This window comes from Dipodomys merriami, unplaced genomic scaffold (genome assembly GCF_024711535.1).
Source record: "Dipodomys merriami isolate MVZ:Mamm:240054 unplaced genomic scaffold, mDipMer1.0.p SCAF_17, whole genome shotgun sequence".
NCBI classification, from domain to species: domain Eukaryota; kingdom Metazoa; phylum Chordata; class Mammalia; order Rodentia; family Heteromyidae; genus Dipodomys; species Dipodomys merriami.
The window spans coordinates 34,113,464-34,140,749 of record NW_027203048.1 but is presented as its reverse complement, the minus strand read 5'-3'; the positions used below and the strand labels follow the sequence as shown (position 1 = coordinate 34,140,749).

Below are 27,286 nucleotides of genomic sequence, written 5' to 3'. Positions count from 1 at the left end.
ACTTTAACGACTTTTAAAAGTCATTGAGTTGTTGAGTTTTTTAATTTCTTCTTTCCATTCACATCTTTCTCTATCTCTGCTCTTGTCTTTTTAAAAATAATGATGTGATTTGTTAGATTTGTTAAACTTGGTAGTGAACAGTGCTAAAGGAATAGGACTGTGTGGGGTTTTAAGTGACTTGTAGGAAATTCAGCATATCTCACTAAAATTGATGAGTTTAATTACTCTTATAAAATGACAAAAACTTTACTACTTATTATTAAGATGTAAATACAGTATTTTTCATGTTAACGTCAGCATATAAATTGTTTTCATAAGTGAAGAATTCTTTGTAAATGTAAAACTAATTATAAATGTTTTATTTAGAGAATGCAGCACTCCCCTGATCTATTGAGCTTTATGATGGAGTTGAAAATGATTTTGGTACGTTTTTTTTTTCTAACACTGTTATCTTGTTTGCTATGCCTTGATTGTTTTTATAACCTTTAAAAGCTAACATGATTAGAATTTAAAACTTTTCAACTTACAAGTCATTTTATGTTTTATTTTACTACATACTTAAATGTGGATAGTACTGTCTTCAATTGCATTAGGAATAGAACTATGTGAAGAAATTCATTTGATTAAATCATAAATGTGGTAGAGTTGAGACTAGAGTTGGGCAGATAGTAGAGAAATAAAATGAATTTCTTTCCTGTCAGGGAATATAGCATCTGAGGATAGGTTAGATGGTTGTATCTTAATATGTGAAGTATGAATAATTTTGTATATAGCCACAGATTTCTGAAGAAACGTTGTCTTTATTCTATATGTGTATGTGTATATGTATATAGGTATTAATATATAGTATATACTGATATATACTATGTTTGCACATATGTGTATATATGTATACATATAGCATGCATGCATAAATACACTATGCATATATACTATACATTTGAATCATATTTCTTCCTGGACTTCTTTTAAAAGAAAGAGATTGTAGTATTTTAAGTGGAAATCTTAGGCATTGTATCCATTCCTTTATTAGTGTATATCTTTTAATGTTTCTTAATATTAATGTGTATCTTTTAATCACTAAGTGGTTTTTTTCTGTTTTTAAGTATGTAATTGTAACCTTAGTGAAACTAATGAAATTTCCTTAATTGTATTTTTATTAGTATCCACAGTGTCCATACTTCATATTGGTTTGTATGGTAATTAATTTATACAATATTTCTCCATCTATTCCTTTCCTTCATATCATTTACTTTCTGGAAAAACAAAACAAAACTATGTGTCCTACATAGTGTTTTACATTATGGATTTGGTTTGTTAGATATTCATAAAATCTTTTAATGTATTTGCCTAAAAGTTGATTGAATATATCCTATCTGAAAATTCATACTGTTCCAAAATGTCAGACTCTTTGAACAGACGCCACAAGTAGAAAATTTCACTGTATCAAAAGTTTGTCTCATGTCCATAATTATTAAACTGTTTTTTAAAATTGCATTCTATGCTAATAATATTGCTTTTGGGCCATGTGTATGAGGTGATTGGAAATGTAAATTTTGTGTTTAGGTTTGGTCTTATCCCTAGTATATCTCATGTATATGTAAATATTTTAAATATGGAAAAAAATTGATGTCCTTGACATTGTTCCTTTCAAGCATTCAGATAAGGGCTACTTAGCCTGGATCTTCCTTGTAATCTGCAGTTAGATCTAAAGCTATCTTTAAATTGGGGTTCATTTTTTGCTAAGATTAATTGGTGCTCAGTACCATATTGTATTAGTGATATGATATCTGATTACTTTTTTGTAGAGATTTATCAGTAGCTTTTGGTCTGGTAGGAAATTTTCCACCAACTTGCCTCCAAATGATCACCCAACACAAATCCTTGCCTATATCTACTATTAAGAATTAAGAAATGATGATTTGCTTTCTTTTTCTTTTTACAAATTTATTTTTATTGTCAAGGTGATGTACAGAATTGCAGTTACATGTTTAAGGTATTGAGTACATTTCTTGTTGAACTTGTTACCCCTCTCCCTCATTTTCCTCCAACTTCCTCTCCCCTTTAATGCCCCCCATAAAATTGTACAGTTGTACAGTTCATTTCTTGTAAGTATTGTTGTTGCATTGGTTCGCCCTTGTCCTTTTTCTCACCATTAATTGTTGTTCCCCTTTCCTTCTGTAATTCAAATAAATGTATATATAATACACAGAGTACCAAAGTCAAATACAGTGACAACAGGGGATAAACCATAGGGGAAAAAAAAACAAAAGAAAAAGAAACCACATAGTGCATTAAAAACAACAACAGAGAAAAACTTCTTGTTTCCATATCTTGGAGTTCATTTCGATTAGCATCATCTTACATGGTCTTATGTATATAGCTATTGAGCTATTCTGTTTATCTGCTGTTTATCTGTTTATCTGTTTATCTGCTAGACATATACTAATTATTACAAATAAGGAAAACTATGGGTTCTATGTTTCTTTGGGTCTGGTTTACTTCATGATTTTTCCAAGTCTTTCCATTTCCTTACGAATGAGGTGATGTTCATATGAACATCTAAGTATAGATATATTTTGTTTTCACTCTTAAGATAGTCGTCTAAGTTAGAAACTAGAAAGTTTTTGGTAATTTTTGCCTCAGTCATTCTAAGGTTCTTTGTATTGCTTGTAAAAAATGTAAATTTTAGGTTTGTTTTAAAGATAACATATGTGGAGCTGGGCACTGGTGGCTCACGCCTGTAATCCTAGCTACTCAGGAGGCTGAGATCTAAGAATCATGGTTCAAAGCCAGCCGGGCAAGAAAGTCTGTGAGACTCTTATCTCCAATTAACCACCAGAAAACCATAAGTGGTGCTGTGGCTCAAGTGGTAGAGCACGAGCCTTAAGCTGAAGAGCTGAAGGCCAGCTCCCAGGCCCAGAGTACAACCCCCACGACTAACAAAAAAAAAAAAAATAGAAAAAAGTAAAAAGATATCATATATGGGTCTAGGGAGGAAAACGACTAGAAAGAAAGTGATCTAGTTAGTTAGGTGGTACAATATTATTCTTTCATGATCAGAGAGTAAAAATGAATGGTAATGAAAGAAATTAGCAGGTAGACATTTACTATGATAACAAGGGGATTGAGTTAGGACGTGGTTCACAGGGGCATACAAATATATCCAGCTAGTCAATCTAGGTACAGAGTACGTTTTCTTTAAAAGATACGTATTTTGATGTCATATATCAATAGAAAGATAATGAAGCTTAGAAGATACTTTTTATTTTTTATATTTTTCATCTTTGATTGGAATATTAGCCCCCAAAATGTTAAAATCCTAAGTTCATTCATGTTATAAAAATGTTATAAAAAGTTTTACATGACCTTTTTGAAGTCCTTTAACTTTTTCAAGACAAGAGGAATGAATAAGTAGCCTATATTTTCTATAAAAATAATGGGCACTAAGGTAGGCACTAAGGACATTAGAATGATGCATTTGTAATCAGGTACTAAGAATTCATCTACCATTTCACGGCTGATTCAAGATTTGTTTTCTCTTAAAACAGGAAGCTGCTTTAAAGAATAGACAAGAGATAAATGTGCTGCCTCCTCCTCCCCATTTCTACACAAGCCTTGTTGAAGACATGGAAACTCTTGGTTGGGATAAGTATGTCTGTCTTAAAATATGCTTTCCAAATGCCTTTGTTTTAGACAATTCAACTTAATGTGTTTCCATTTTTAACACTTCATTTTATCTGTTTATAGTCAAAGGATTTTATTGTAATGAAAGTGTATAATCCTAATTGTTGCTATACATTAGATATCCAAAACAGTTGACCTGAAAAGCTGAATATAACTTGTATGTAAGATTTTGTCTTAGAAGACACTTAATGTTATGTTTATCTATATAATGTATAATTGTATGTGCATAATATTATACATTATTCTTAACATTACTAAATTTAACCATGTTTCAAAAGAGATGTTGAATAACTGAATGTGATGGTACCTACTTGTAATCCCAGCTGCTACAGAGAAGCAGTAGGAAGATAGTACTCTGAGGATGACTGGAGCAAACATGCAAGATCCTATCTGAAACCAACTAGAAAAACAAAAGTGACAGAGTATAACTCCCATCTTAAGAGTGCTTGCTAGCAAATTCAATGCCCTGAGCTTAATCCCAATACTTGATAAAGAAAGAAAGAAAAAAGTAAATAAAAAAGCTGGTTGGGCCCTGGTGGCTCACATCTATAATCCTAGCTACCAAGGAGGCTGAGATCTAAGGATCACAGTTCAAAGCCACCTTGGGCAGGAAAGTACGTGAGACTCTTTTAAAAAAAAAAATAAGCTTTTTATTGTGAACATACTGTACAGAGGGGTTACAATCACATGAGCAAGGTAATGAGTACATTTCTTATCAAGCATTGTTGCCTTTTCCTTTGTTTCCCCTTCCCATCTCTGGTCCCCCCGCCAAAGTTGTTAAAGTTTGTTTTTCGACATGGCATCTTGTACATCTCATTTCAACTCCCCAAATTATACCAACATCAAATACAATAAAACAGGGGTTACACCGTGGGGGAGGGACATACAAAGCAACAAAAAAATCACGTGAGACTCTTTTATTTCCAATAAATGACAACAAATCTGGAAGCGGCTCTGTGGCTCAAGTGGTAGAGTGCTTGCTTTTGAGCTGAAGAGCTGAGAGACAGTGCCCAGGCCCAGAGTTGAAGCCCCACGACTGACAAAAATAAACAAAAACAAAAAACAAACTGAGAAATGTGAGAAATTAGTTATGCGTGTTTGTGTAGACATGTATGTATTTATTTTTGATTATACAGTTTGGTCTTTTTTGTTGTTGTTGTTGATTGTGGGGCTTGAAACCGGGCCTGGGTGCTATCTCTGAGCTCTTCCAGCTCAAGGAGAGCACTCTACCTCTTGAGTCACAGTACCACTTCTGTTTTTCTGGTGGTTAATTGAAAATTAGAGTCTCATGGACTTTTCTGCCCAGGCTGGCTTTGAACCGGGATTCTCGAATCTCAGCCTCCTGAGTAACTAGGCTTACAGGCGTGAGCCACTGGCACCTGGCTTGGTCTTTCTAAATTCACATATATTTTAGGTATTTTCATAATTTGAAATAGTGAATTTTGGCAACTAGTATTAGAAGAATCATGTAAAATGGTGAGTAAAGAAAATTAAAAGTAACCAGCTGGGCGCTGGTGGCTCACGCCTGTAATCCTAGCTACTCAGGAGGCTGAGATCTGAGGATCACAGTTCAAAGCCAGTCTCAAAGACTGTGAGACTCCTATCTCCAATAAACCACCAGAAAACCGGAAGTGGAGTTCTAGCTCAAGTGGTAGAGTGCTCGCCTTGAGCTGAAGAGCTGAGGGGCAGCGCCTAGGCCCAGAGTTCAAGCCCCATGACCGACCAAAAAAAAAAAAAAGAAAATTATAAGTTGTTCAGGGAATTGATAAGAGATAAAGACATGAATTAAGCATTGGTAGAATATCATTAAATAGAGCTGGGCACTGGTGGCTCATGCCTGTAATCCTAGCTATTCAGGAGGCTGAGATCAGGGGATTGAGGTTCAGAGCCAGCCTGGGCAGGGACGTCTGTGAGATTCTTATCTCCAATTAACCAACAGAAAACTGGAAGTGGCAATGTGGCCCAAGTGGTAGAGTTCATGCCTTGAGCACCCAGGCCCAGAGTTCAAGCCCAATGACCAACCAAAAAAAATATAATTAAATATTGTTGATGTATTGTTAATGATATGCCTTTGTTGCTGTTAAACATGGTTATTCAGTTAGTTATTGAATTGATATTAGTGGAGGGTAAGAGATAGGAATACAGTTTCAGTCTTCTTCATCTGGGCATCCAGTCTTCCTTCCTACTACCATTTATTGGATTGTGATATAGCTCAGTGGCAAAGTACTTGCCTAGCAAGTGAAGCATCCTACATTTGTTCTCCAGTACCAAAAACAATAGATAAAAAATGCACTTAAAAAAAAGCAAAACAAACCTAGTAACATTTGTTGAAATGTGATCTTTTTTGCCAATGTATATTCTGGGTTCTTTTGTCTAAAATCAGATGTATGTAGGTGTGTGGATTCATTTCTGAGTCTTGTAATCTGTTTCATTGCTCTTTGCATATATTTTGTGCCAGTACCATTTCTGTTTGGTTACTATAACTCTGTAGTAAAGTTTGAAGTCTGCTATTGTGATACTTACAGCATTGCTCTTTTTGCTCATGGTTATTTTGGCTCTTCAGAGCCTTTTGTGTTTCCATATATTAGGATTGAATTTTCTTTCTCTGTGAAGAGAGATATTGGAATTTTGATGAGTATTTCATTGAATTTGTAGATTGCCTCTGGCAAGATGGCTATTTTTAGGTTACATTTTCTGCAATCTATGAACATGGGAGGTCTTTCAATCATCTGAGATCTTCAGTCTCTTTTTTCAAGGTTTTATAGTTTTCATTGTAGATGTCCTTTACCTTTACAATGGTTATTTATTTATTTATTCTTTTGTTTTAATTTTCCTTTCATCCTGTTCATTGTTGGTGTATAGAAATTCACCTAGTTTTTGTATGTTGAGATTTTTGTTTCTTGCTGTGATGATGAGAGTTTTGGAGTGGATTCTTTAGGGTCCTGTAGATACAAAATCATATAATTTGTAAATAGTAATAATGTAACTTCCTCCTTCCTGATTTTGATCATTTTTATTTCTTTCTCTTGTGTAATTGCTCTGGCTAGGAATTCCCAAAGTATTGCATATGTATGTGTAAGATAACACTGTGAAGTCCCTTTGAACAATTAACATTCATTTAAACAAAAATGAATATTAGGAAGTTGAAACATATATTTCAACTAATTGGAGAGACAATATAGTCAGAATACTTTTATGTTCATGTGTGAAAATGGAACAAATAATTTTTTATTTGAATTTCTTTATAGTTATTGTAAAAATGAGGTAGAGAAGGGTTATATAAGTCAGGTAATGAGTACATTTCTTTTTAAACAATGTCACCCTTTCCCTCCCTCTCTCCCATTTTTTCCGTCCCATCCCTACCCACAAGTTGTATAGTTCATTTTCAACATAGTATCTAGTGAGCATCACTGCTGCATTTGTTCACCCTTTGCTCACTCCTTGTCTCACTATTTCTCTACTCCCCCTCTTACTCTCCAGAAGCCAGATAAACAAGATAAAAGGAAAAGACCACAAAAATAGCAACAAAGAAAAAAAACCCTTTTCATTTCCTGCACTTAATTTCAATAAATATTATTTTATATGGTCAGATGCACATAGCTATTGTGCCTATGTAATCCTCTTCTAAGAATGTCCTCCATTAGTCTCACTTTGTATGAATGCCTAGAGACCTATATAATTTATCATGTCCCAGTTTATAGATATATATGTGTGTATATATATATATATATATATATTCCCCTTTTACCATCCAGTGTGTTTACTTGTAGAACATTTCTTCATGTATCCACTCTTCATTCTTCTTCTCCTGAGAAGTCTCTTTTTAAGTTTTTAACTCATTTATTAATTGGGTTTTTTTTTTTGAGGGTTTATTTTTGGGTGGGTTAATTTTCTGAGCTCAACTTATATCTTAGATATGAGGTTCTGGATCAAGGAACTTTGATGCTTTGGAAGGGGAAGGTAGATGAGGAAGAATGATAAAAGGGGAGGCTAAATGTTCAAACATTTGCATTGACAACTCAGATATTCTTGGAATTTGTTCCATTTAAGCCATCTAAAATTCTAACCACTCTCCCCTTAGTGTTTTGAGATTTGTAAATATGCATTCAGTGTGCTAGGCAAGCACACTGTGCCTTGAGCCATGCCTTCAGCCCTTGTGCTTTTTGTACTTGTTGCTAAGGGTCTTTTGTTTTTGTTTTTGTTTTTTTCCTTATCTTGGCCATTTAATAGCAGCCCCAGTCAGTCTTGGGACCTTTGCCCAGAACCTTCTCTTTTCTCTTGCCCAGTGCCCAGAACTGACAAATACTCTGAGGGAGAAATGGCTTCAAGGTGTTGGCTTATGTTTTCTCCTGTTCCCGTTCTTTAGGAATTTGGCCCTTCAAGTTCTGGCTGCCCAGGCCATTCTTTAATTCTTTCAACCTTTCCTTGAAGAGGATATGAGATATGATTGTAAAGCTACTGTGAGCAAAATATTGAAGACTGGTTTATGATGTGTAGACCTAGTCATACTTCAGATACAGATTGATGGAATAGATAAAAATGATTTAAATTTTAAGATCTTACTATGTAAGGATAGTTGGGAATGGAAGAAGGGTTTGGCAAGAAGAGAGAAAATGTTTTTTTTTTTTTATTGTTATAAGTTTAAGGTAATTTTCCTAGTAGATCTTAACATTATTGGAGGAATCCAGTAATGAAATTGTTTGGAGCATTGATGAAGTAAGATAAGAGTTTTGAATCATTAATTTTTCTTCCAGCTGTTATGTATTGAATGTGTTTGATTGCAGATGGCGAAGGCTTATCAGCAAGACTTAGATGGAATACCACATCTAGTGGAAGAGTCAGAATTTAAATAGATGATCACACTAGTACTTAATTATAGCTGTGATAAGTATTATAGAGAGTAATTGTAGCACTTCTTGAGAGCTATTAGCAACAAAGTTATAACAGAAATATTACAAGTATATAAAATATTCTCCAAAGCAAGTGCTTTGAGAGACAATTAGGAAGTGTTGACTTTTACTTTGCATGCTACACATTGTTCTTCTATAGGAGATAAAACAACAGCTTTCTAACATGGAAATAGATGAAAGACAAAATGAATAACTCAACCATATATCATTCACTACATATAGTTTCTATCTCCCCTGTAGACCCAGATAGCTACATATAAGATGAACTTTATGAAATTTGTTATGTTCCACTGACTGTAAACATTCATATTTAATCTCAGAATAGATTTCAAAATACATATTTTTATGGCAAACTGCATATAAAATGAATATATAGCTGGCTGTATTAACACATGCCTGTAATCCCAGGACTTGGAGGATCACTGGTTGAGGCCATCTTGAGCCAAATGTTAAGCAAGACCCTATATGCACCAGCAAAGTTTGGCCTGGTGATTCACAACTATAATCAAAGTTACATGGAGGCCTCATGTAGGAGGATCATAAGCCTGGGCAAAAATACGAGGTCCTATCCAAAACAATTAAAGTCATATAAATAAGAGCTGTATTTATGCCTTAAGTAATAGAGTGTCTGCTTAGCAAATAGGCCCTGAGTTCAAACCTAGTAAAACATCTACACAAAAATGTAGATGTTACAAAAACTATAAATAAACTTTATAAAAATCTTTATAAAGTTACAAAACTTTATTTAAGCTTTCTGTGAATGATGCTCACTGGAGCTGTACCATGGTATAGCTATGATAAAAAGTTTAATACAGTTTCTCCCATTATTTGAAGATAATTAAATACCCAATGGTGAAGGTAATTTAAAAAAAATGTTACCAGGAGTTAAGTTGAACATTTGCAAAATTACTCTATTCTTAGTGATAATTTCAAAATCTGTTGCTTAGAATGTGATGGATCATAATTGTAGTGTCGAGGATAGATTTAGAGTAGCTATTGCTACTTAATTGTTTGCTTCATATTACTTATATATAATGTGTTAGAAGCAAAGTTGTCTGAGAAAACAGAACGTAAGATTTTTTTCAGCATTTATCCCACACTGTCTGGTAGGATAAAAAACCCAGCAGGTTTTCTTTGATTGTTTGGTGACTGATTTCTTACATGTAAAGCTAAGTCTGAGAGTCTGATTGCACTTCTCAGACTAGAATTTCCACCTAGTGAGGCCCCACCTAAGTAGCTAACTAGCTTCTTAATTTAAGATATCCTTTGAAATGATACATGCAGTGATTTCTCTGAAAAATTGGCTTACATAGAGTTTTAGTGTTTCAGTTATTTCTAGGCCATGTCAAAATGTTCATGTTTTCCTCACTTTCTAAATTATAACCTTGTAGATTTGTCCATAGTTATAAAAATACAATAAAATAAAAATCTTGTATATAGTGTAAGCTCTTCTGTGATCCATAATTGCATATTTACTATTTCTTTTTCTTTTGGTCAGTCATGGGCTTGAACTCTGGGCTTGGGCGCTGTCCCTGTGCTCTTCAGCTCAAGGCAAGTGCTGTACCACTTAAGCCACAGCACCACTTCCTGCTTTCTAGTGGTTTATTGGAGATAAGAGTCTCACAGACTTTCCTGCCCGGGCTGGCTTTGAACCACGATCCTCAGATCTCAGCCTCCTGAGTAGCTAGGATTACAGGCATGAGCCACCTGCGACCAGCACATATTTACTATTTCTAATCAACTCTGTAGGATCAGAGATTCCAAAAATTTAAATTGGTAAAGAAAAAAAAAACAGTATCTGAGCTGGTGACATTTCCTTTTTCCTTTTGTTTTTTTGTATAAGTCATGGTGAGAATTATTTGCTGATCATAAGTTTGACTGTTGTTTTAATTTCTGTGTGTTTCAACTTTTATTAACAAAATTCTCAAAACAGAACTTCTGTAAAGGTGTGACAATTTTATTTTATTTTGACTTATGCTGGGTTAGGAATGTAATTAATACCTGCTAAAAGATGACTTGATAGGTATATGTTCTGCTTATGCTGTTTCACACAATGACTAATTTAAAACCATCTGAATTAAAAAGTTCTTTAGGGTTAACAGGATATTGGAAGAACATCCCAGATTCCAAAGCCCTAAATACTTTTTCTCTAAGGTGGGCTGATCATACATCCCAGTACAGCAGACCTGTGTATGGCTTATATCTTCTGTCCAGACCCCCTTCAGTCTCAAAAGCATCCTAGTTTGGAAGAAATGCATAGGCACTTTGTTTATAAGGTAGTGTATTTGTTTTAATAATCACATGTCCCGAGGTAATTCAGCAATTAACTGGTTCTAACAGATGAGAGCTGATACTTTGTCCTTTTAAGACAATATAATACTTGTCATTTATTAAAGTGAGAACATATAGTTCAACTACTTGGCCTTTTTGGTACATCTAAGGAAGAGCTGAGTTGTACTAAATCTGATGTGCTACTTATAAGGTAGTCAATTTATAATGTTAGACTTTTGGTTAAGCTCTTTGTCTTGGCTGATGATTAATGATGATTTAGCAAAATAATTCCCAATGCATTTCAAAGAATTACAGCTTATTGGGGAAGATAGAGATGCACGCTTATCTTAAGGTAATTCCAGTAATTAGAGCTTTTATTCAGGCTTGACATTTATGTCAGTTTGGACCACTAACTTAACCTCTCTTGGCCACATTTACTTTGTTTTTCAATTGAAGCTAATAATGTCCAATAATGTTTAAAAAGAAACTATGTAACGAGACTTACATAGTTCTTTATTTAAAAGTAGATATAGCTGGGTACCCTTGGCTCATGCCTGTAATCCTAACTACTCAGGAGCCTGAGATATGAAGATCTTGGTTCAAAGCCAGCCTGGGCAGGAAAGTCCATGAAACTCTTATCTTCAGTTAATCACCAGAAAACCGGAAGTGACTCTGTGGCTCCAGTGGTGGAGCACTCACCTTGAGCTGAAGAGCTCAGAAACAGTGCCCAAGCCCAGAGTTCAAGCCCTAGAACCTACAAAAAAAAAAAGTAGATATAAACCTGTTGATACACTCATTAGTTCACCCAATAATATCATTGACCCAATAATGTTTGAGATTGTTTACAGTACTTAACTAGGACAATGATTTAACTACAAGTTTTACTTGCAGATTTATAGGCCCTTTGCATAAAAGAGGGGGTAACCCTGCATCTGTGGCTGTGGTAAACAATGTTGCAGTGAACATGTTTAGTGTGGCCTGATTTGTGGTAGAGTGGAATTGCTGGGTGATAGAAAGCTCTATGTTTAGTCTTTTGAGGAACCTCCATACTGCTTTCCAGAGTGGTTGAACAAGTTGACATTCTTACTAACGGTGTAGTAGCATTCCCTTTTGGCCACATCCCTGCCAGAATCTTTTATTGTTAGTTTTCTTGATAATTACCATTCTAACTGGGGTGAGGTGGAATCTTAATGTTGCATTTCTTTTGTGGCCAGAGATGTTAAACATTTCTTCATATATCTGTTGGCTGTTCTTCCTTCTTCTGAGAAGTCTCTCTTTAACTCTTTAGCCCATTTATGGAGTTGTTGGTTTTTAAGGGCTTATTTTGGGAGAGTTTAATTTTTTGAGCTCTAAGTATATTTTAGATATGAGGCCTTTGTCTGATGCATAGCTAGTAAATCTTCCATTCTGTGGGCTTTCTATTTATCTTGCTAGGTATAACATTTGCCATGCAGAAACTCTTCAGTTTGATGCAATCCCATTTATCCAGTCACAGGATGGTAAAAGACAAAACAATACACTGGACATGATAAATTATACAGGACTTGACATTCACACAGTGAGACTCAAGGAAGATATTTTTAGGAGAAGATCACAAAGGCTCAAATAGCTATGGGTATATGATCATATGAAATGATGTTTATTGAAATGAACTACAAGAAATGAAAACAATAGATTTTATGTCATGTTGCTTCTTTTTTGCTTTTTTTCTTTTTGCCACTGTTTGTGCTTCCTGTACCTTTTGTCTTATATATAAGTTTATTATTTTGGGGGAGGGTAAGGAGGAGCACAGAAATGGTGGGACAGAAGGTGAACAAATGGCAGTAGTGATAGTCACTAGTCACTGTTGGAAATGAACTGTTCAACTTGTGAATGAGGGGTGTTGGAAGGGAAAAACTGGGAGATAATGAGGGAGAATTGTCATTGTTCAAAAATAAATGTACTCATTACCTTACTTATGTAATAGTAACCCCTCTGTAAATCACCTTTACAATTTAATTACTATGATTTTCATTCTAAATTCTCTTCATTAATTGTGAAATTTTCTCCCATACTTGTATACTGAGCATTGTATAAGTACAAATTATATAGTAGTAAAATAATTAGTTTTAGAAATTAATAATGTTTAACTTAAACAGAGTTTGCATTTAGTTGTTACTTAATACTTGCACATATGTCAGTGAATAATAAACCAGTCTCATAATAGTGTCTATATGTTCATGTCTATACATAAAGCATTAGCAGAAATATAAATACATTTATATAGAAATAGAAAGTATTCTTTAGCAGGCAAACTTATTTGAGGAAGTGGAGAGTTTTCCCAGCTCTAGAAGGTGGAGATGGAAGGATCGTGGTCCTAGGCTAGCCCTGGCTGAAGGGGTAAACTCCATCTGAAAAGCAAACCAAAACCACAAAAGAACTGGGGATGTTGATGAGGTGAAAGAGCTATGTGCCTAGCGAGCATAGAGCCTGAGTTCAGTCCTTGATACTGCAACAAACAAACCACAAACAAAATAGTACCCCACAAACACTGAATGACAACTTACAACTTAAAAGAAGAAATGTGAGCTTAGATAAAGGTGAAGTACTTCTGTCCTACAAATAATTTTAGGAAGTTCTTATAGGACATAGGCATTGTATTCAGTGGGAAGGAATGCACTGAACCATAAGCAGCAGGGAATGATGGAGGCAAAGTGAAGGTGAAGGAAATATGTAATTCATTTTTGGACCTTGGAATAGATCAGTTCACATAAGGGGATCAAATATTGGGGCTGGAGGGAAGGATCTAGACTGCTAGGCTGAATATTCTATATATGAAGATGATGGGAACTCTGAACATTTTGAGCAAGGGATTTTTAACGGTATGTAGAAAGGCAAAAATCTGTAGGAAGATTGGAAAGATTGCTGTACAGGAGAGATATGAAGTAAATACACCCACCAGTCAATGTAAATTATCTAGGAATGAAGTAATTAATGTTTAAACTTCAATGTGGTGGTAAAGCAGAAGTGGATGCTTTGTTAAGTTGAAGGTCTTGAGTTTTTTCTTTGCTGTTTTGTTTTTCCTGTCTGCTAATGGGTTTGAACTCAGATCTCACACTTGCTAGGATGGTGCTCTACCATTTGAACCATATCTGTAATCATGTTTTTGCTAATTATTTTTGAGGTAAGGCCATGTGAACTTTCTGTTTGGGTCAGGCTTGAACCATGATCTTTTTTACTTTCAACCTCCAAAGTCGTTAGGATTACAGGGGAGAGCCAATTGGGCCAGGCAGAGTCTGCCAGAAGAGACTCGGGAACCAAGGGACTTTTAAATAGTTGTAGTAGTACTAGTCCTCAGGTCCCAAGCTTTCTTTGAACTTGGTGTTCAGCTAGTTGCTGTGGTTATTCTGTCTCATTGCCTTGGGGCCTGTTATGGCTGTTAATATTTATAGTAAAATTAACCTTAAAAGTTCACTGTCATAATAGCCATGTTTTAAAGTTTTCCCTGCTCATATGTTGCAGGTGGTTACTGTTTCAGACAATAGGATTACTTCCATCATCCCAGAAGGCTCTGTTGGTCAACACTGTGCTATCATTCTATCTCATTGCCTTTGCTGGCTCATATTGGCCTGGCCTGGCCTTGCCAGTCCACTGGAGGGGAGAATGAGAGGAAGGGAGAGGGGGAGGCAGTTTTGTTGTAAATGATCCAAAAGATGCACATATCCCTTCTGTTTGCAGTCCGCTGGCCAAAATTTAGTTCTATGGTGACATCTTGCTAGAAGGGCAGCCAAAAAGAATCTGTAGGTAGATGGACTCTACCCTGCTACATGGTGATTGAGTTAGAGAAGGTAAGAATAGACACTAGAGGACAATTGGCAATCTCCTTCGTTCATCCTGAAGGTGATAATAATCACAGTAAGGTTTCAACCCTCCAATCCCAAAGTAGCCAGGAATTAACATGGCTGAAATCTTTCTTAATTTCAGATGACTGTGGTGTGAGATGTGATTACCTGAAATTAAGAGGTTTTTTTTTCCCCCACTACTTATTTTTTGAATTACAATACTTTTAACAGTTTAACAAAATTAACCTCATGGCCATTTTGACTTACAGGCCCTGTTTTTGAGAATGATACTTTTATTTGCTAGTTTATTATCTCGATGTTTTAATTGTGGAATGATGATAATTTTACGTTTTTGTGATTGCAGACAAAAGACTAGAGCTCTTATTTCTTTTATAGATGTCCAGTAATGTTGAGTATTTTGTTGATGAGCAGCAACATGAAGTATGAAAAGTATAACTTAGTGGTTTAATTCTTTTTCTTCTCTTTCCACCATCCTACTAGTGTGCATTCTCTGTCTCACAACTGTAGGGCTTAAAATGAGAAGTATTTTTTCCTACCTGCAATCCTATTCTTAGTTTGAAATGTTCATGCTTATAAATAATATCAACAATGAGTATTTCGTGATTTATCAATTTCAGGAATTATAAGTTGATTAGCATAATAAAAAATATCTGAGGATCTTTTTCCAAAGTAAGCCCAGACAGAAAAGTCCACAGGACTCAGTCCCCAATTAAACAGCAAAAAAATTGGGCTGAAAGTGTGGCTCAAGTGATGGAATTCCAGCCAGGATCAGAAAAAGCTGAGCAAGAGTATGAAGTTCTGAATTCAAGCCTGAAAATCAGTACAAAACTCCAAAAGGCTCTTATTCAAATATTTGGGCAGTGGGGAGTTTAATGTGTAGCTGAAAATAATAGAGGTTAGCCATGTGTAGTCACTGATATTTTTATGTAGATCAACATTTTTTCTAGAATAATTTTATGTTCATTTCTTTCCTAAAACTGTAGCTTTTAATTGTTATGAGAAAACTTTTTTCAGTACTCTTTATATTATATTTTATTCCATTTTGAACATATGTGTCTTTTTCAGCTTAACATTTATTTTTCATTCCACAACTTTATTTCACAGCATTTATTGTAATTGACTCATTTTAATATATACCTGGTCAGCAACTAAATGGACTAAAGTGATGTTTAAAAATGTTATCTAGATTAGGAGGCTAATGTTCTGAACTATAGTGTGTCCTACCCTCAGTCTGGGTGGTAATTTACACAGTACTCTCAGTACTTTTTATCTTTACAAGAATATAGCATTGTAAAAACGTCAAGAAGTATCCACATGCAGTTCACTACTAAGTATACTGTTAAATATGAAGCATTTTGACAATAACCTATGCCATTCAAGGTACTGTATTTTTGCAGAATGATGTATTTCAAAGTCTATTGGTTGCCACTGTAGAAAATACATGATATTTAGAGCAACTTAAAGCCAGAACAATTGGGTTGGCACTGTGTGTTTAAAATATTAGTCATCTTGAATGCATGCCTAAGTTAAGTGTCAGAGCGATATATTGTGCAAAAAGAACATTTATTGTTAGGAGGCCAAGCTGTACCTGAGCTTATACAGCATTTTCCTTGGAGGTTCAATTTGAGCATAGAACTAATATCGGCCAGATTTTTATACAGTAACATTATTGATAATAAAGGAGAAGTTCATCGAGGAGAAAAACAAATAAAGGAAGTATAAAAGTCTCTCACCATATGAAACTACAGAAATGGATCAAAGAGTTTGACAGGAAGTTTAATGTGTACATAAGTAGAGTCTGACAGAAACATGCGGTGTGTGCCAAAGGTTCCAGTGATGGAAAACCGAAACACAGTGCTCACTGACCACAGCATGAGCCTTGACACGCACTGTAAATAATCTAGAGATACGGCTGCATTAGGCACTGGGCTGCTGTATTAACGGCAGTAAATCTGCAGCAACAGAGAGGGCTGGCATGCAGAAATTCCTCTGATTAATTTTTGTAATGGATTAATAGGAATATAACAAGTATTTTCATTTCAGGTCATATGATGCTCATCCCCTTGCTCCGTAACCCACCACAGTGTTATCATTTTTTTATTCTCTTCTACTCACCAGACTTGTATACGTGGATTCTTGCTTTAGTACCATCAAGTTAAAATCAGAAGATGTTTCTGGTAGAGAGCATCTAATCACTGTCAAGTTGAAGGCAAAGGTATGTGCCTCATTCAACTCTTATTGTGGTGAGGAAAAACTTTGAGAAATGAACTCTGGCTGTTGTCAATGTAAAGGAGTGCTAGTTATTCTAAAAATGCTTTCAAAAATTGATTTTGGAGCACCTCAAAAGAGTTTATTCACCAAGTTTTCAAGTCTAGGCATAATTTCCTGACCTTGTTTTAGCTTGAATTTGATCACAATGTAGACTCTATAATAAAGAAATATTATATATACCATTCCGTAGCCTTAAAGTACCATAACATTATTTTTGAAACTTTATATATAGAAAAGAATGGATGATACTACCATCCCCAGTAATAACTTCTTGAGTCTTTTTTCTTCACCTCTTACTATGAATTATCTTGGTAGTTCTTATTTCTGGCTCATAGAACCCCGTCCTTAAAACACACGCACACACACACACACACACACACAAACACACACACACACACACACACACACACACACACACACACACACACACACACACACTGTCCTTATTTGTTCTAACTGCAGTGTTTTTGGTGGATGTATGTTGAGACTTTACAAGGGTTGTATCTGTGTTTGTAGATCCTTTATAGACATATTAATGATTATATATGTAACAACTAATACCATTGAAACAAAACATTATTTTTGTTTTATCTTTATTTTTTAGGTTTAGATTGTGAATTTTAGGAAATGAGTAGAATAAGGGAGAGTAGCATATTAATCATTCACTTAGTAATCACTGGGGAAACATTAGAATTTTAAGGAAACCAGGACATCCAGCTTTCTTTTCTTTATTCCTAGTAGTCATCAATCAATTCTATTTCAGAGGATTGTGGTGGTGAAAAGATCAATTGTGTTTGTCCTTTTTAAAAATGTGTCTGGCATTTAAGCTTTCCACAAAAGAAAATTAATATATAAAGCTATAGTGGGTGACACAGAGAAGCTGGTACCTTATAGTAGCTCCGTGTCATGCAGCTTGAGAAATGACTTATTCTCAGTTTCACACAGACCATTCAGGTTTAGACCTATATATAACAGAGGCTGAAAAAAATTATCAGGATATGTATCTTATTTGTAAAAGAAGATGATTGTTTTCATTAACATAAAAAATTCCTTTAAAGTTTTTAAAGGTGTGCTTTTTTAAGATGTGGGAAAAATCAGCCTTCATCTTTCCAAAAGGTCACATACTGCCAGTGGCAAGGATTCTGTCGTTTCTCTCAAATTGAGGTTTGTTTTTATTTTGGACTTTGGGGAAAGTTGCTTTCCTGATTCTAAGATGACCAAAGATTTTTAAATACATTCTGATCTCATTTTTATAAGTTCTTGTACTTACCAAAGAAATAAGGCTTTAAGTCCAGTCTGCCTTGAATTGTATTTAATGAATTTTATTTTATTTTTAACATTCATGAACTGTTCTTATAATGGGTATTAATGATTTGAAAGATTTTACTGTGTAAGTTGATGACACTGTATTTATAACCTGTACTTTTTCTTTTTGTGGATCTCTTTCCATGTCATTTACCATGTTATTTACCATTTACTATTCCATGTCCTACTTATATGTAATATTTAGTCTCTCAGTGTAATAAACTGTGGATATACTTAATGACTTAAGGTCACAGGCATTTTATTAGGTATATATCTACTCCTGATATAATAAGCATTTTGTTAACTTCTTGCTGTATCTAGATTGATGATTTGAGCTTCAGTTGATACTGTTAGCTGCTAGTATCTGTAGGAGATAAATAGCAGTAAGCTAAAGTAAGCTAAATTTACATTTTTGACCCAAGGAAGTTTCAATTTTATGTAATTACTTTTAAAGAATCCTGACATTTTAGAAGTTAAAGGGATTTTTATAACACTTTTAGTTGACTTCTGTCATTCTGTCATTCTTACATGTGAAATTATTTATCCAAGATAAACTTTTTACTTAACAACTGGAACTGAAGAGTCTGCATATACTTTGAGTTAATCACCTGGCTTTTTAATAGGGTGATGTTTGTTTTTCTCCTAAACTTTCAAGTACATCCTTCTTGTATTGTCTCAAATAGACCTTTATTTCAAACTAACCTTTTTTAAATTTTTTTTTCTTTTAGAATTTAAGCATTGTAATATTTTACATTTTTTTGTATTTATTTCCAGTTTTATAGAGGTAGACATCATGAGTCAGCATACAGTGATAACTATTTCTTTTTAGCAAACCGGTACTTTTTGAAAATATTGGCCTCAAAAGGACTGAGGTCTGTTTCATATATTGATAGTTTTTATTTACTTTTCTTTGTGGTTCTTAGGGTGTCAAGCTATCTAGGCAAAGTCTCTACTATTTGACCTATACTTTGCTTTAGTTACTGTGTAGATGTTGTCTTATATTTTTGCCTGGGACTGGCCTTGTACAGCAATCTTCCTTTTTAACTGAGGTTAGAGTATGAACTTCCATTCCTAGCTCACTAACATTTTTGTCCAGACTGATACCCATGTGAGATTCTTCCATCTCTGCCTCCTCTAAAGCTGGGATTGCAGATGTGCCTCCATGCCTGGCCCTGTAGTGGTGAATTTTCAGTCTCGATTCCTTATCCAGTGAGGTAATGAGAAATGAGAGAATGAAAACAGTAAAGGCCTAAAAGTAATTCAAATAGCTTGCCAAATAAAAGTTACCTTAAAATGATTCTTCTTTCAGTAAACTTAGTTTTTAAATAAAGAATATTTTTAGTTATTTATGATATTGAAGACTCTAGACTTAGATTTTAAGGTTATCATGAAGTATAGCTTTCTAATAAGAGAAATAAATTTAAGAAAAACTTACCTTCTGTCTTAGTTAACTTAGAAACCTGATTTGTTCTCATGACTATTATCTTTTTCTTAACTGAGTAATTTCCTACTATTTACTAACTTGAAATTTTTGTTTAGTTTATATTGTTAATTCTTTAATAAATCAGAAGGTGTTCCATTGTTTTTTTCTGTCATCTTGATAAGTTTTCTTTGATATAGAAGCCACTTTTTAAATTGATAGCTATATGTAATTGGTGCTGGGCACTTCTTGATTCTGTTAACACATTCTACCTGTTTTAATGGTGATTGAGGATAACTGAGATAAAATTTAAAATTGGAATTAAATATCTCTTCTTTTAAAGAAAAACTGAGATGCAATTAAGTTTACTCCTCAAAGTCTATTAAGTGGTTGGCATGACATTTATTTGGAGTATAACTCATTAAGTATTTCTGAACACAGACTGTTTCAGTACCCTTGAGTCACCAAACTTTGTATGGTTTCAGTGTTAGGTAGCTCTCAACATTACTGTAAAAGTACAGTCTATTTACATAAAATACATTTGCAGTCATAATGATGTTTCTTAATGTGACCAGTTTTTCTGAAATACCTCATGTAGTTATCACATAGAAGTGGAAATAACCTGATACTCTTGTTTTTTTCATAGCACCCTGAGGAACCACCAGATTGTTTTGTGGATTTTCCTGTTCCATTTTCTATTTCTTGGACACCACAGGTAAATGCTTAAGCTTATTTTTAAGTACTTAAAAAGAATCTTCTATTTAGTAAAGTGTGCATTATTAAATGATCATTTCTTACGGTTTTTCCTTTTCTACATACATGTATACACATATGCATGCATATACACATACACACATATATATATAACCAATCAGCTTCTGAATTTTTGTGCCTTATTTTCAGTAAACATTTTTTTAAAATTTAAGTTCTAGAAAGCAGTCAGTAGTAGTAAGTGAGTAATAAGTGGAATTTTTCTTATTGTTAAAATTTTTTAACATTAATGACATTATACTAGGAAACCATTTTCACAGGAGAATGAAAGTGTGAACCTTACTATTTTAAAGTTACTTATATTTTTGTTTTTTAAATATAATTTTATTGTCAGTATTAACAGAAAGGTTATCATTTTATAAGTCAGATAATGAGTAAATTTCTTCTTTTTTGTACAATATCACCTCTTCCCTTACATTCCCCCAGTTTTTTCCTCCCACAATATGTAATTCAGCTTACATTTTCTTTTCTTTTTGAACTTAGACTATTCATCTGAGTAAAGATTATGGAATTTTCTCATTCTATTTGATTTTCAGTACATTAATGGTATATAATATGGTTATGTTTTCAGAAGTTTATTGTGAACTGACAGTATTACAAGACAGTATTTTTTTTTATTTTTAAAACTGTGGTACTGTTTCTCTAGAGTCAAGGATCAGTCTAATGATGACATGTACTGTCTTTCTTTTATCAACTATACTATAGTTGATAGCAGGAAGGAGAAAACATTTCTATTCTTAGGCAGAGAAAATTTACACTGATATTTTCCCTAATTCTGTAAATATGTTTTGTTAACAATATTTGATTAGGTTCAAGTAAAAATTCATGCTTATGTTTTAAATTGCACATGCATAAGCATTAAAATACATGGACATAGACTTTAAAAGCTTAAGAAATTTAGTTTTATGAGGGTCCAGATGTTTTAATCATACTTAGTGAAAATAATTTTTTTTTACTTCCTTCTTTAAAGACAACAACAACAAAAATATCAATTTCCTTTAGAGAAATCAAGAAAACACAACAAAATAAAGAAAAGGAAAAAAACTTCAGTGATTTATTTTTGGTATTTGATGCATGTTATAAATTTATTTTGAATACTGTGCTGATTTTTTTTCTCTTCAAAAATTAAAAGTATATTGTTCAACTTTCTTGATTTAAAAAATACACATTTTCTGCTTGGCTTTGGAGACTTTTTATCTTTCTGCTTTAAAAAAGTGAGAAGAAAATGTATCTGGATTATTCTTTCTAGATGTTATGTTTAAATTACATTTTAATACTTATCATTATTCTATAATTGAAAAATAGAGTTTAGATGAGTTTCTTAATTTATTATATTTTCTTTTTGTTTTTTCCCCCAGATTTTATGGAAAAGTTTACATGTGTCAAAATTAATCTATGACTACAAGATTGGAAAATCTTTGAGGGCAATTTCCTTCAAATTTGTTATCCAGAAAAACAAATTATATAAATAGGCAAAAGATAAACATTATATTGATGCACATTTGAATTTTATATTTGAATCATACAAGTTTACCTTTTTGTGAAAGATCCAGGAAGACATAGAATTCATTAGTAACAGGAAAATCACAATATTTAAAATTTTTAAATATATGGAAATTCTTAGCAGGTAAAATTAGACCTTTTATTCACAACTCCAATTTGGCAGATGTTAATGTGTTGTCACACTTGCTTGAGATCCATCTCTGGTTCTTTCTCCATTAGAAACAGTGTTCTGGGAACAGCATAGATCCCATTCTTCTTTCATAGTCTTTTTCTCTGCTTCTCTTCCTTTTTAACAACATGTCTTGCCCTGAAATTGGCATGTTTGTTATCCAGGCATTTTGTTTGTTTGTTTGTGACATTTCTTATGCAGCCTTATGCTTTTTATGCAGTATTATTTCAGTGTTTTATCCATGACCATCTATGTATGTCTAATACATTTATTTAAATGTTGTTTATTATTCCATTATGTGTATTGACCAGGTAATTTACCCACTGTCCTATTGTTAAGGTTATTCACAATTTCTTACTAATAGCCTGAAATAAACACTTTTATATATTTCTCTGTACACACATATAAGAATTTCATTTTCAATCATTCCTAAAAGTGAAAATACTAGATTTTAGAGAATGTGCCTTTATAAGGTGGAACTGTCTTTCCAATGGCTGCATATGTTATGTTCCTGTTTCACTGTACATAGAAATGGTTATTTCCCAAACCTTTTTCAAGTTTTATTCTGATCTCTCTGACCTTCATTCATCTGAGGAATTGACAAAAATTTTTGTGTGTCGTCTTTGCTTACTTGATTTTTTTTTCTTCTAGTATAAGCAGTCCTTACAAATTTTAGATAGTAGTGCCTTTGTTGGCTTTATGATATATAAATATCTTCTTTCTAGTTTATGTTTTAACTGCATACATCGTATTATTTTGTAGTATGTAAGTTTAACTTACAGTGTAGTTACATTTAGCAATCTTTTCCTTTCTTGTTTTTGTATCTCAAATAAGAACAACTTCCATATCTTTTTGTGAAAAGATATGGTACTCTATAGTTCTAAAAGTTATAAGATCCTCACATTTACTTAAGCATAATACAGAAACCCGAATTTAACCCTTGTCTGTATTATATTTTCTTTTATAGAATGTGGAGAAGTCTTCATTTGTAGAGTGGGAGGATTATTCCAGTTTGTTTTTCTACATATAAAATTAAAATTTAGAAAGTTTCAAACTACTATTTACTTATTAGTAAACAATAAGGCCACCAGTCCCTCACAAGGCTTTTTGCTGATGGTACCAGCAACTCAAACTCAAGTTTCTTGACATGGATGCTGGTAGTATTAGCTTATGCTTTGAAAGTAAGAGGCAATGTGAGATTACTTTGGTTTGATTTTTATTGACAAGCTAGAAACAGTTGTGTGTGGGGAGGTTATTTTTAGTTTTAACCATTTTTAAACAGTTGTGGCTCTTAAGCAATGTGAATGCTTGATTTAATAGTACATTTATACTTAAGAGATTGTAAATAGTTTGGGATAATTGACTTAAAAACCTCGGATTTTGTACGTTTTCTCATTAGATTCAGTGTTTCTGGACTTTAAACTTGGAAGATCTTTTTCTTTTTTGTAATATAATAGACATGGCTTTGTGGCAGCCATATTAAAAATGGGTAATTTTCCTTATGGTCCCTGTCGTCCTGCTGAGTTGATAATGTTTTGATGTATTTTTCTTTTGCTCTGATGAGAGGTCTGCTGCTGCTGCTCTGACATATTCATTTGGATGAATAATTATAACTTGCACAATGTCAAGCTGAAGATGGTAGGGTTTTGTGCGTCATGACAAGCCTAGTAGCCAGTGCAGGTGTCTCACAGCATGATCAGCAACAGCCAGTGTATTCTGGCTCAGAGGAGACATTTAGAGTAGTAAGAAATCAGCACCAAGGGCAAGGCTGCTGCTACTATTGCTGCCATAATGTGTGCCAAAGAGACACAAAGTGCTTTTCAAAGACAAGTGTCTAAATATCTTTTTTTCAGATATTTACTTCTTTTTACCCAGTAAACTCTTTTTCATAGATTTTAGCATAAAATGTAGGAGCATCTTGTATTTTCTTCTTATTCTACTTCTAATATCATATGTGCTCTAACATGTATCTGATGTCTTTTACATACAGGTCAGATATATCAATGTTATTGACTATGGACAGTTAGAATGTGTTAATGTCATACTTTGAGTGCATAGATGGCATGATTATATGAAAGTGGAAGTCATTTTGTTCAGATCAGTAAGCAAAAATTGCAGCTAATATTACAGTTCTATCTGAAAAAAATGTCACTAAATGCAGATTTGGTAGAGTATGCTTGACACAGGCAGTTGTGGTTTTCAGATTTAGTATGATATAATAAACTGGTTTTACAATTTTTTTAAATCATGAAAATCCAAAAAGCTTGGACTAATACAATCCATGAAGAGGAACGAAACTAATGATAAAGCTTCTGGTTGATATTCGGATGCTAAATGAAAGGAAGCTGTCCTATTGCATAGCAGGGAGCATGATCCATTAGTGAGAGCAGTAGACTATCAGCTGGGATCCTAGGCTCTGTTTACATTTCAGCCATTGACTTAATTGTGTAATTTCAAACACGTCTCATGACTGCCCTTTGCCTCAGTTGATGTCAGAATGGTGATGAACTCCTGTAATCCCAGCTACATGGTATGTGGAGTCAGGAGGATCAGTGATGAGTTCCAGGTTAGCTCAGGCAAAAAGCTGTTAAACCCTTGCCTGTTGACAACTAAGACACAAAAAAACCCCAAAAGGATTAAAACAAAATGGTGAGTAGCTCAATGGTAGAGCACTTGCTAGAAGGTGCAAAATTCTGGGGGTCAGTCCCCAGTACCAAGGAAACAACAGCAATAACAACAATAAAAACCCCATCATTGAAAAGTATGTCCGTGTATTATTCCAGATACTCCCTTAGAGTCACATGGGTTTACATTTTTTTCATTGAATCAAAAACTTGTTTATAACCTAGGAATTGTCATCTGTTCATATACTTAGGTCTGTCAGTTTGCTTTATTAACCCAGTTGTTGCAAATTTTTGTTGAAGCTGTTCCTAAATAATTTTAACATTTTTGTTGCTGCTGTGAATGTGTGGATAATGGTGTGTATAGGAGCTCTGGTCTGTTTTAAAACATTCTTGTGGAAGATAAATGCTCAGCTTGAGAGTAAAGACCCTATAGGTTGAAGACAGAAATGGTAACCTAGGTAGGAAACATATTAATTCAAATATGTCTACTAGAATCTCAAAGAGGTGTTAATACTTTTCAATTAGGAAACACAACCTCCCCCTGTTTGTGTAGTGAACTAGAAGTAGAATATTAGAAACAAACCAGTTTAACAGGTAGTTGGAAGGGTGCCTAGCAGAGATTAAAGTTGATGAATAGTACCAGAGGCAAAGGGACTGTATTTATTTTTAAGTGATGCCACGGTGAAGTTCTGGGCTCCGACTATGAGAGTCACATTGGCAGCCAGGAGCACACTACTGTTCTTGCTGTTAGCCATTTCTTTATCCGAAGTATAGAACTTTGTGCCATTGCCTTGTTTTGTTTTTAGTATGTAAGTGATGAAAAATTGGATGTAGCTGAACTTTTTTTGTAGGGTAGATGGCCTACTAGAGCAAAAAGCCAGCCTCACTTATGTTTTTGCTATTCTGCTTAATTTTATATATAAGAAAAAAGATTACCTACAACGTAGGTTGGCTATGGAAAAGATTGAAAATGTCTGCTTAGGTTGAACGTAATGTGCCCTTGGCAGACTTCTTCTTTTCCTTTTCTTAATAGACCTGCTGTACTAGTTCTTTGTTAGTTCCACATGGCATGATTTTGCTTCATTTAGCATTGTGGGCAGACACCCTTTTAATGAGAAATCAAAACAGTAGCAACTATTTGAAATGACCCGTGGTCACTTAGAATCATAATCACCAAGCGTAGGAGAGATAATAATTTATGGGTAATAATTTATGGCTTGGTTGACAGGAAATGGACTTTATGAAATAGTTTTAGTAACAAATGTAACGTTTGAAAGAGGTGGGATACCAACAGAGCATGGAAGTAAGATCACATGAACTGGATATTTAGAAGATTTATCACCTCTTTAAACATACCTGGTAGGAAATCTTGCAATTAAAATTAAATTTCTTAAAGTTTAATCTCTTAATATTTTCTTATTCTATTGAATTCCTTTGAATCCCCCAAAGATAAAGATAAAAATGGTTATTAGAGGATTTATCTGTGTTATAGGGAAGTATAAAAAAAATCGGAATGGGAAACAACTGTTGCAACTACCAGAAAATTATGCTATTAATTTAAGTGTCATCAGAGCACAAAAGATCACATTCAGGGACTATATGAACATTATTAAAATACTGGAAATGATAGTGCTTAAGATAAAGATATTATACTCTAAGATCTGGTTAAGTGACTGACATTATTACTTCACTTCAGGTATTATGAAAGTAACAAAATGCTTTTAAAGATAATAAGCGTTACATTTTGAGATTGGCAGTGTTCACACTTTTCTGCTTAAGTGCTTTCCTAGTTTAACATAATTTAATAACAGTTATGGGGGAATACCTTAACGTTTTAGTTTCCATATGTCTTTCTTCCTCCATTATATATCTATCCATTCATATAAGGTTCACAAAACTTCATTCTCTAAGTGGTGGCTATATGAACTATCTACACTTTTTCCTTCTTTGGTCTTGGTGTAAGGAATGTTGCTATTTTATTTTATTTTATTTTTTCGGTCATGGGGCTTGAACTTGGCCTGGGCGCTGTCCCTCAGCTCTTCAGCTCAAGGTTAGCATTCTACCATGTGAGCCACAGCCCCACTTCCGGTTTTCTGGTGGTTTACTAGAGATAAGAGTTTCATGGACTTTCCTTCCCGGGCTGACTTTGAACCGTGATCCTCAGATCTCAGCCTCCTGGGTAGCTAGGATTACAGGTGTGAGCCACCAGTGCCCGGCTTTATGTTTGTTTTTAAGTTCATGATTATTGAGGAAAAGTTATGTAGATCCATTATGATCTGGGGAGTCTAGACAAGTATTTTTAATACATAGGTTCAGTGAGATATAATTGTCATGAAATGAATTAACTTAATTTGCTTAAGGTATATAATTCAGAGCTTTGATTTCATACTGATGAAATCATCTGAACAATCAAGATAATAAGCATTTCTGTCACATCCAAATTACTTTTTTATTTGTATTCCTGCTATTGTTCTCATGTTTTTTCCTCAGTCTTCTGGTAAGGATACACCTGC

General features: G+C 34.0%; 2 protein-coding genes across 3 annotated transcripts in view; one reads left to right on the top strand and one right to left on the bottom strand.

Moving 5' to 3' along the window:
* Positions 1-27,286, top strand: part of Fancl (FA complementation group L) — a 51,261-nt gene that overhangs the window by 12,801 nt on the left and 11,174 nt on the right. Inside the window, exons 4-7 of the mRNA XM_070025683.1 lie at positions 367-423; positions 3,552-3,652; positions 16,829-16,925; positions 20,353-20,421. Coding sequence (XP_069881784.1) covers positions 367-423; positions 3,552-3,652; positions 16,829-16,925; positions 20,353-20,421 — 324 coding nt within the window. The remainder of the gene's footprint in view (positions 1-366; positions 424-3,551; positions 3,653-16,828; positions 16,926-20,352; positions 20,422-27,286) is intronic.
* The window catches only part of Vrk2 (VRK serine/threonine kinase 2), a 113,492-nt gene continuing 90,138 nt past the window's right edge, over positions 3,933-27,286 (bottom strand). Inside the window, exon 12 of one of the 2 annotated variants that reach the window (XM_070025681.1) lies at positions 3,933-6,629. In XM_070025681.1, coding sequence (XP_069881782.1) covers positions 6,558-6,629 — 72 coding nt within the window. In that variant the 3' untranslated portion in view covers positions 3,933-6,557. Of the gene's footprint in view, positions 6,630-21,838; positions 22,288-27,286 lie in introns of those variants that run through there. The other variant, XM_070025682.1, reaches the window with a different exon arrangement.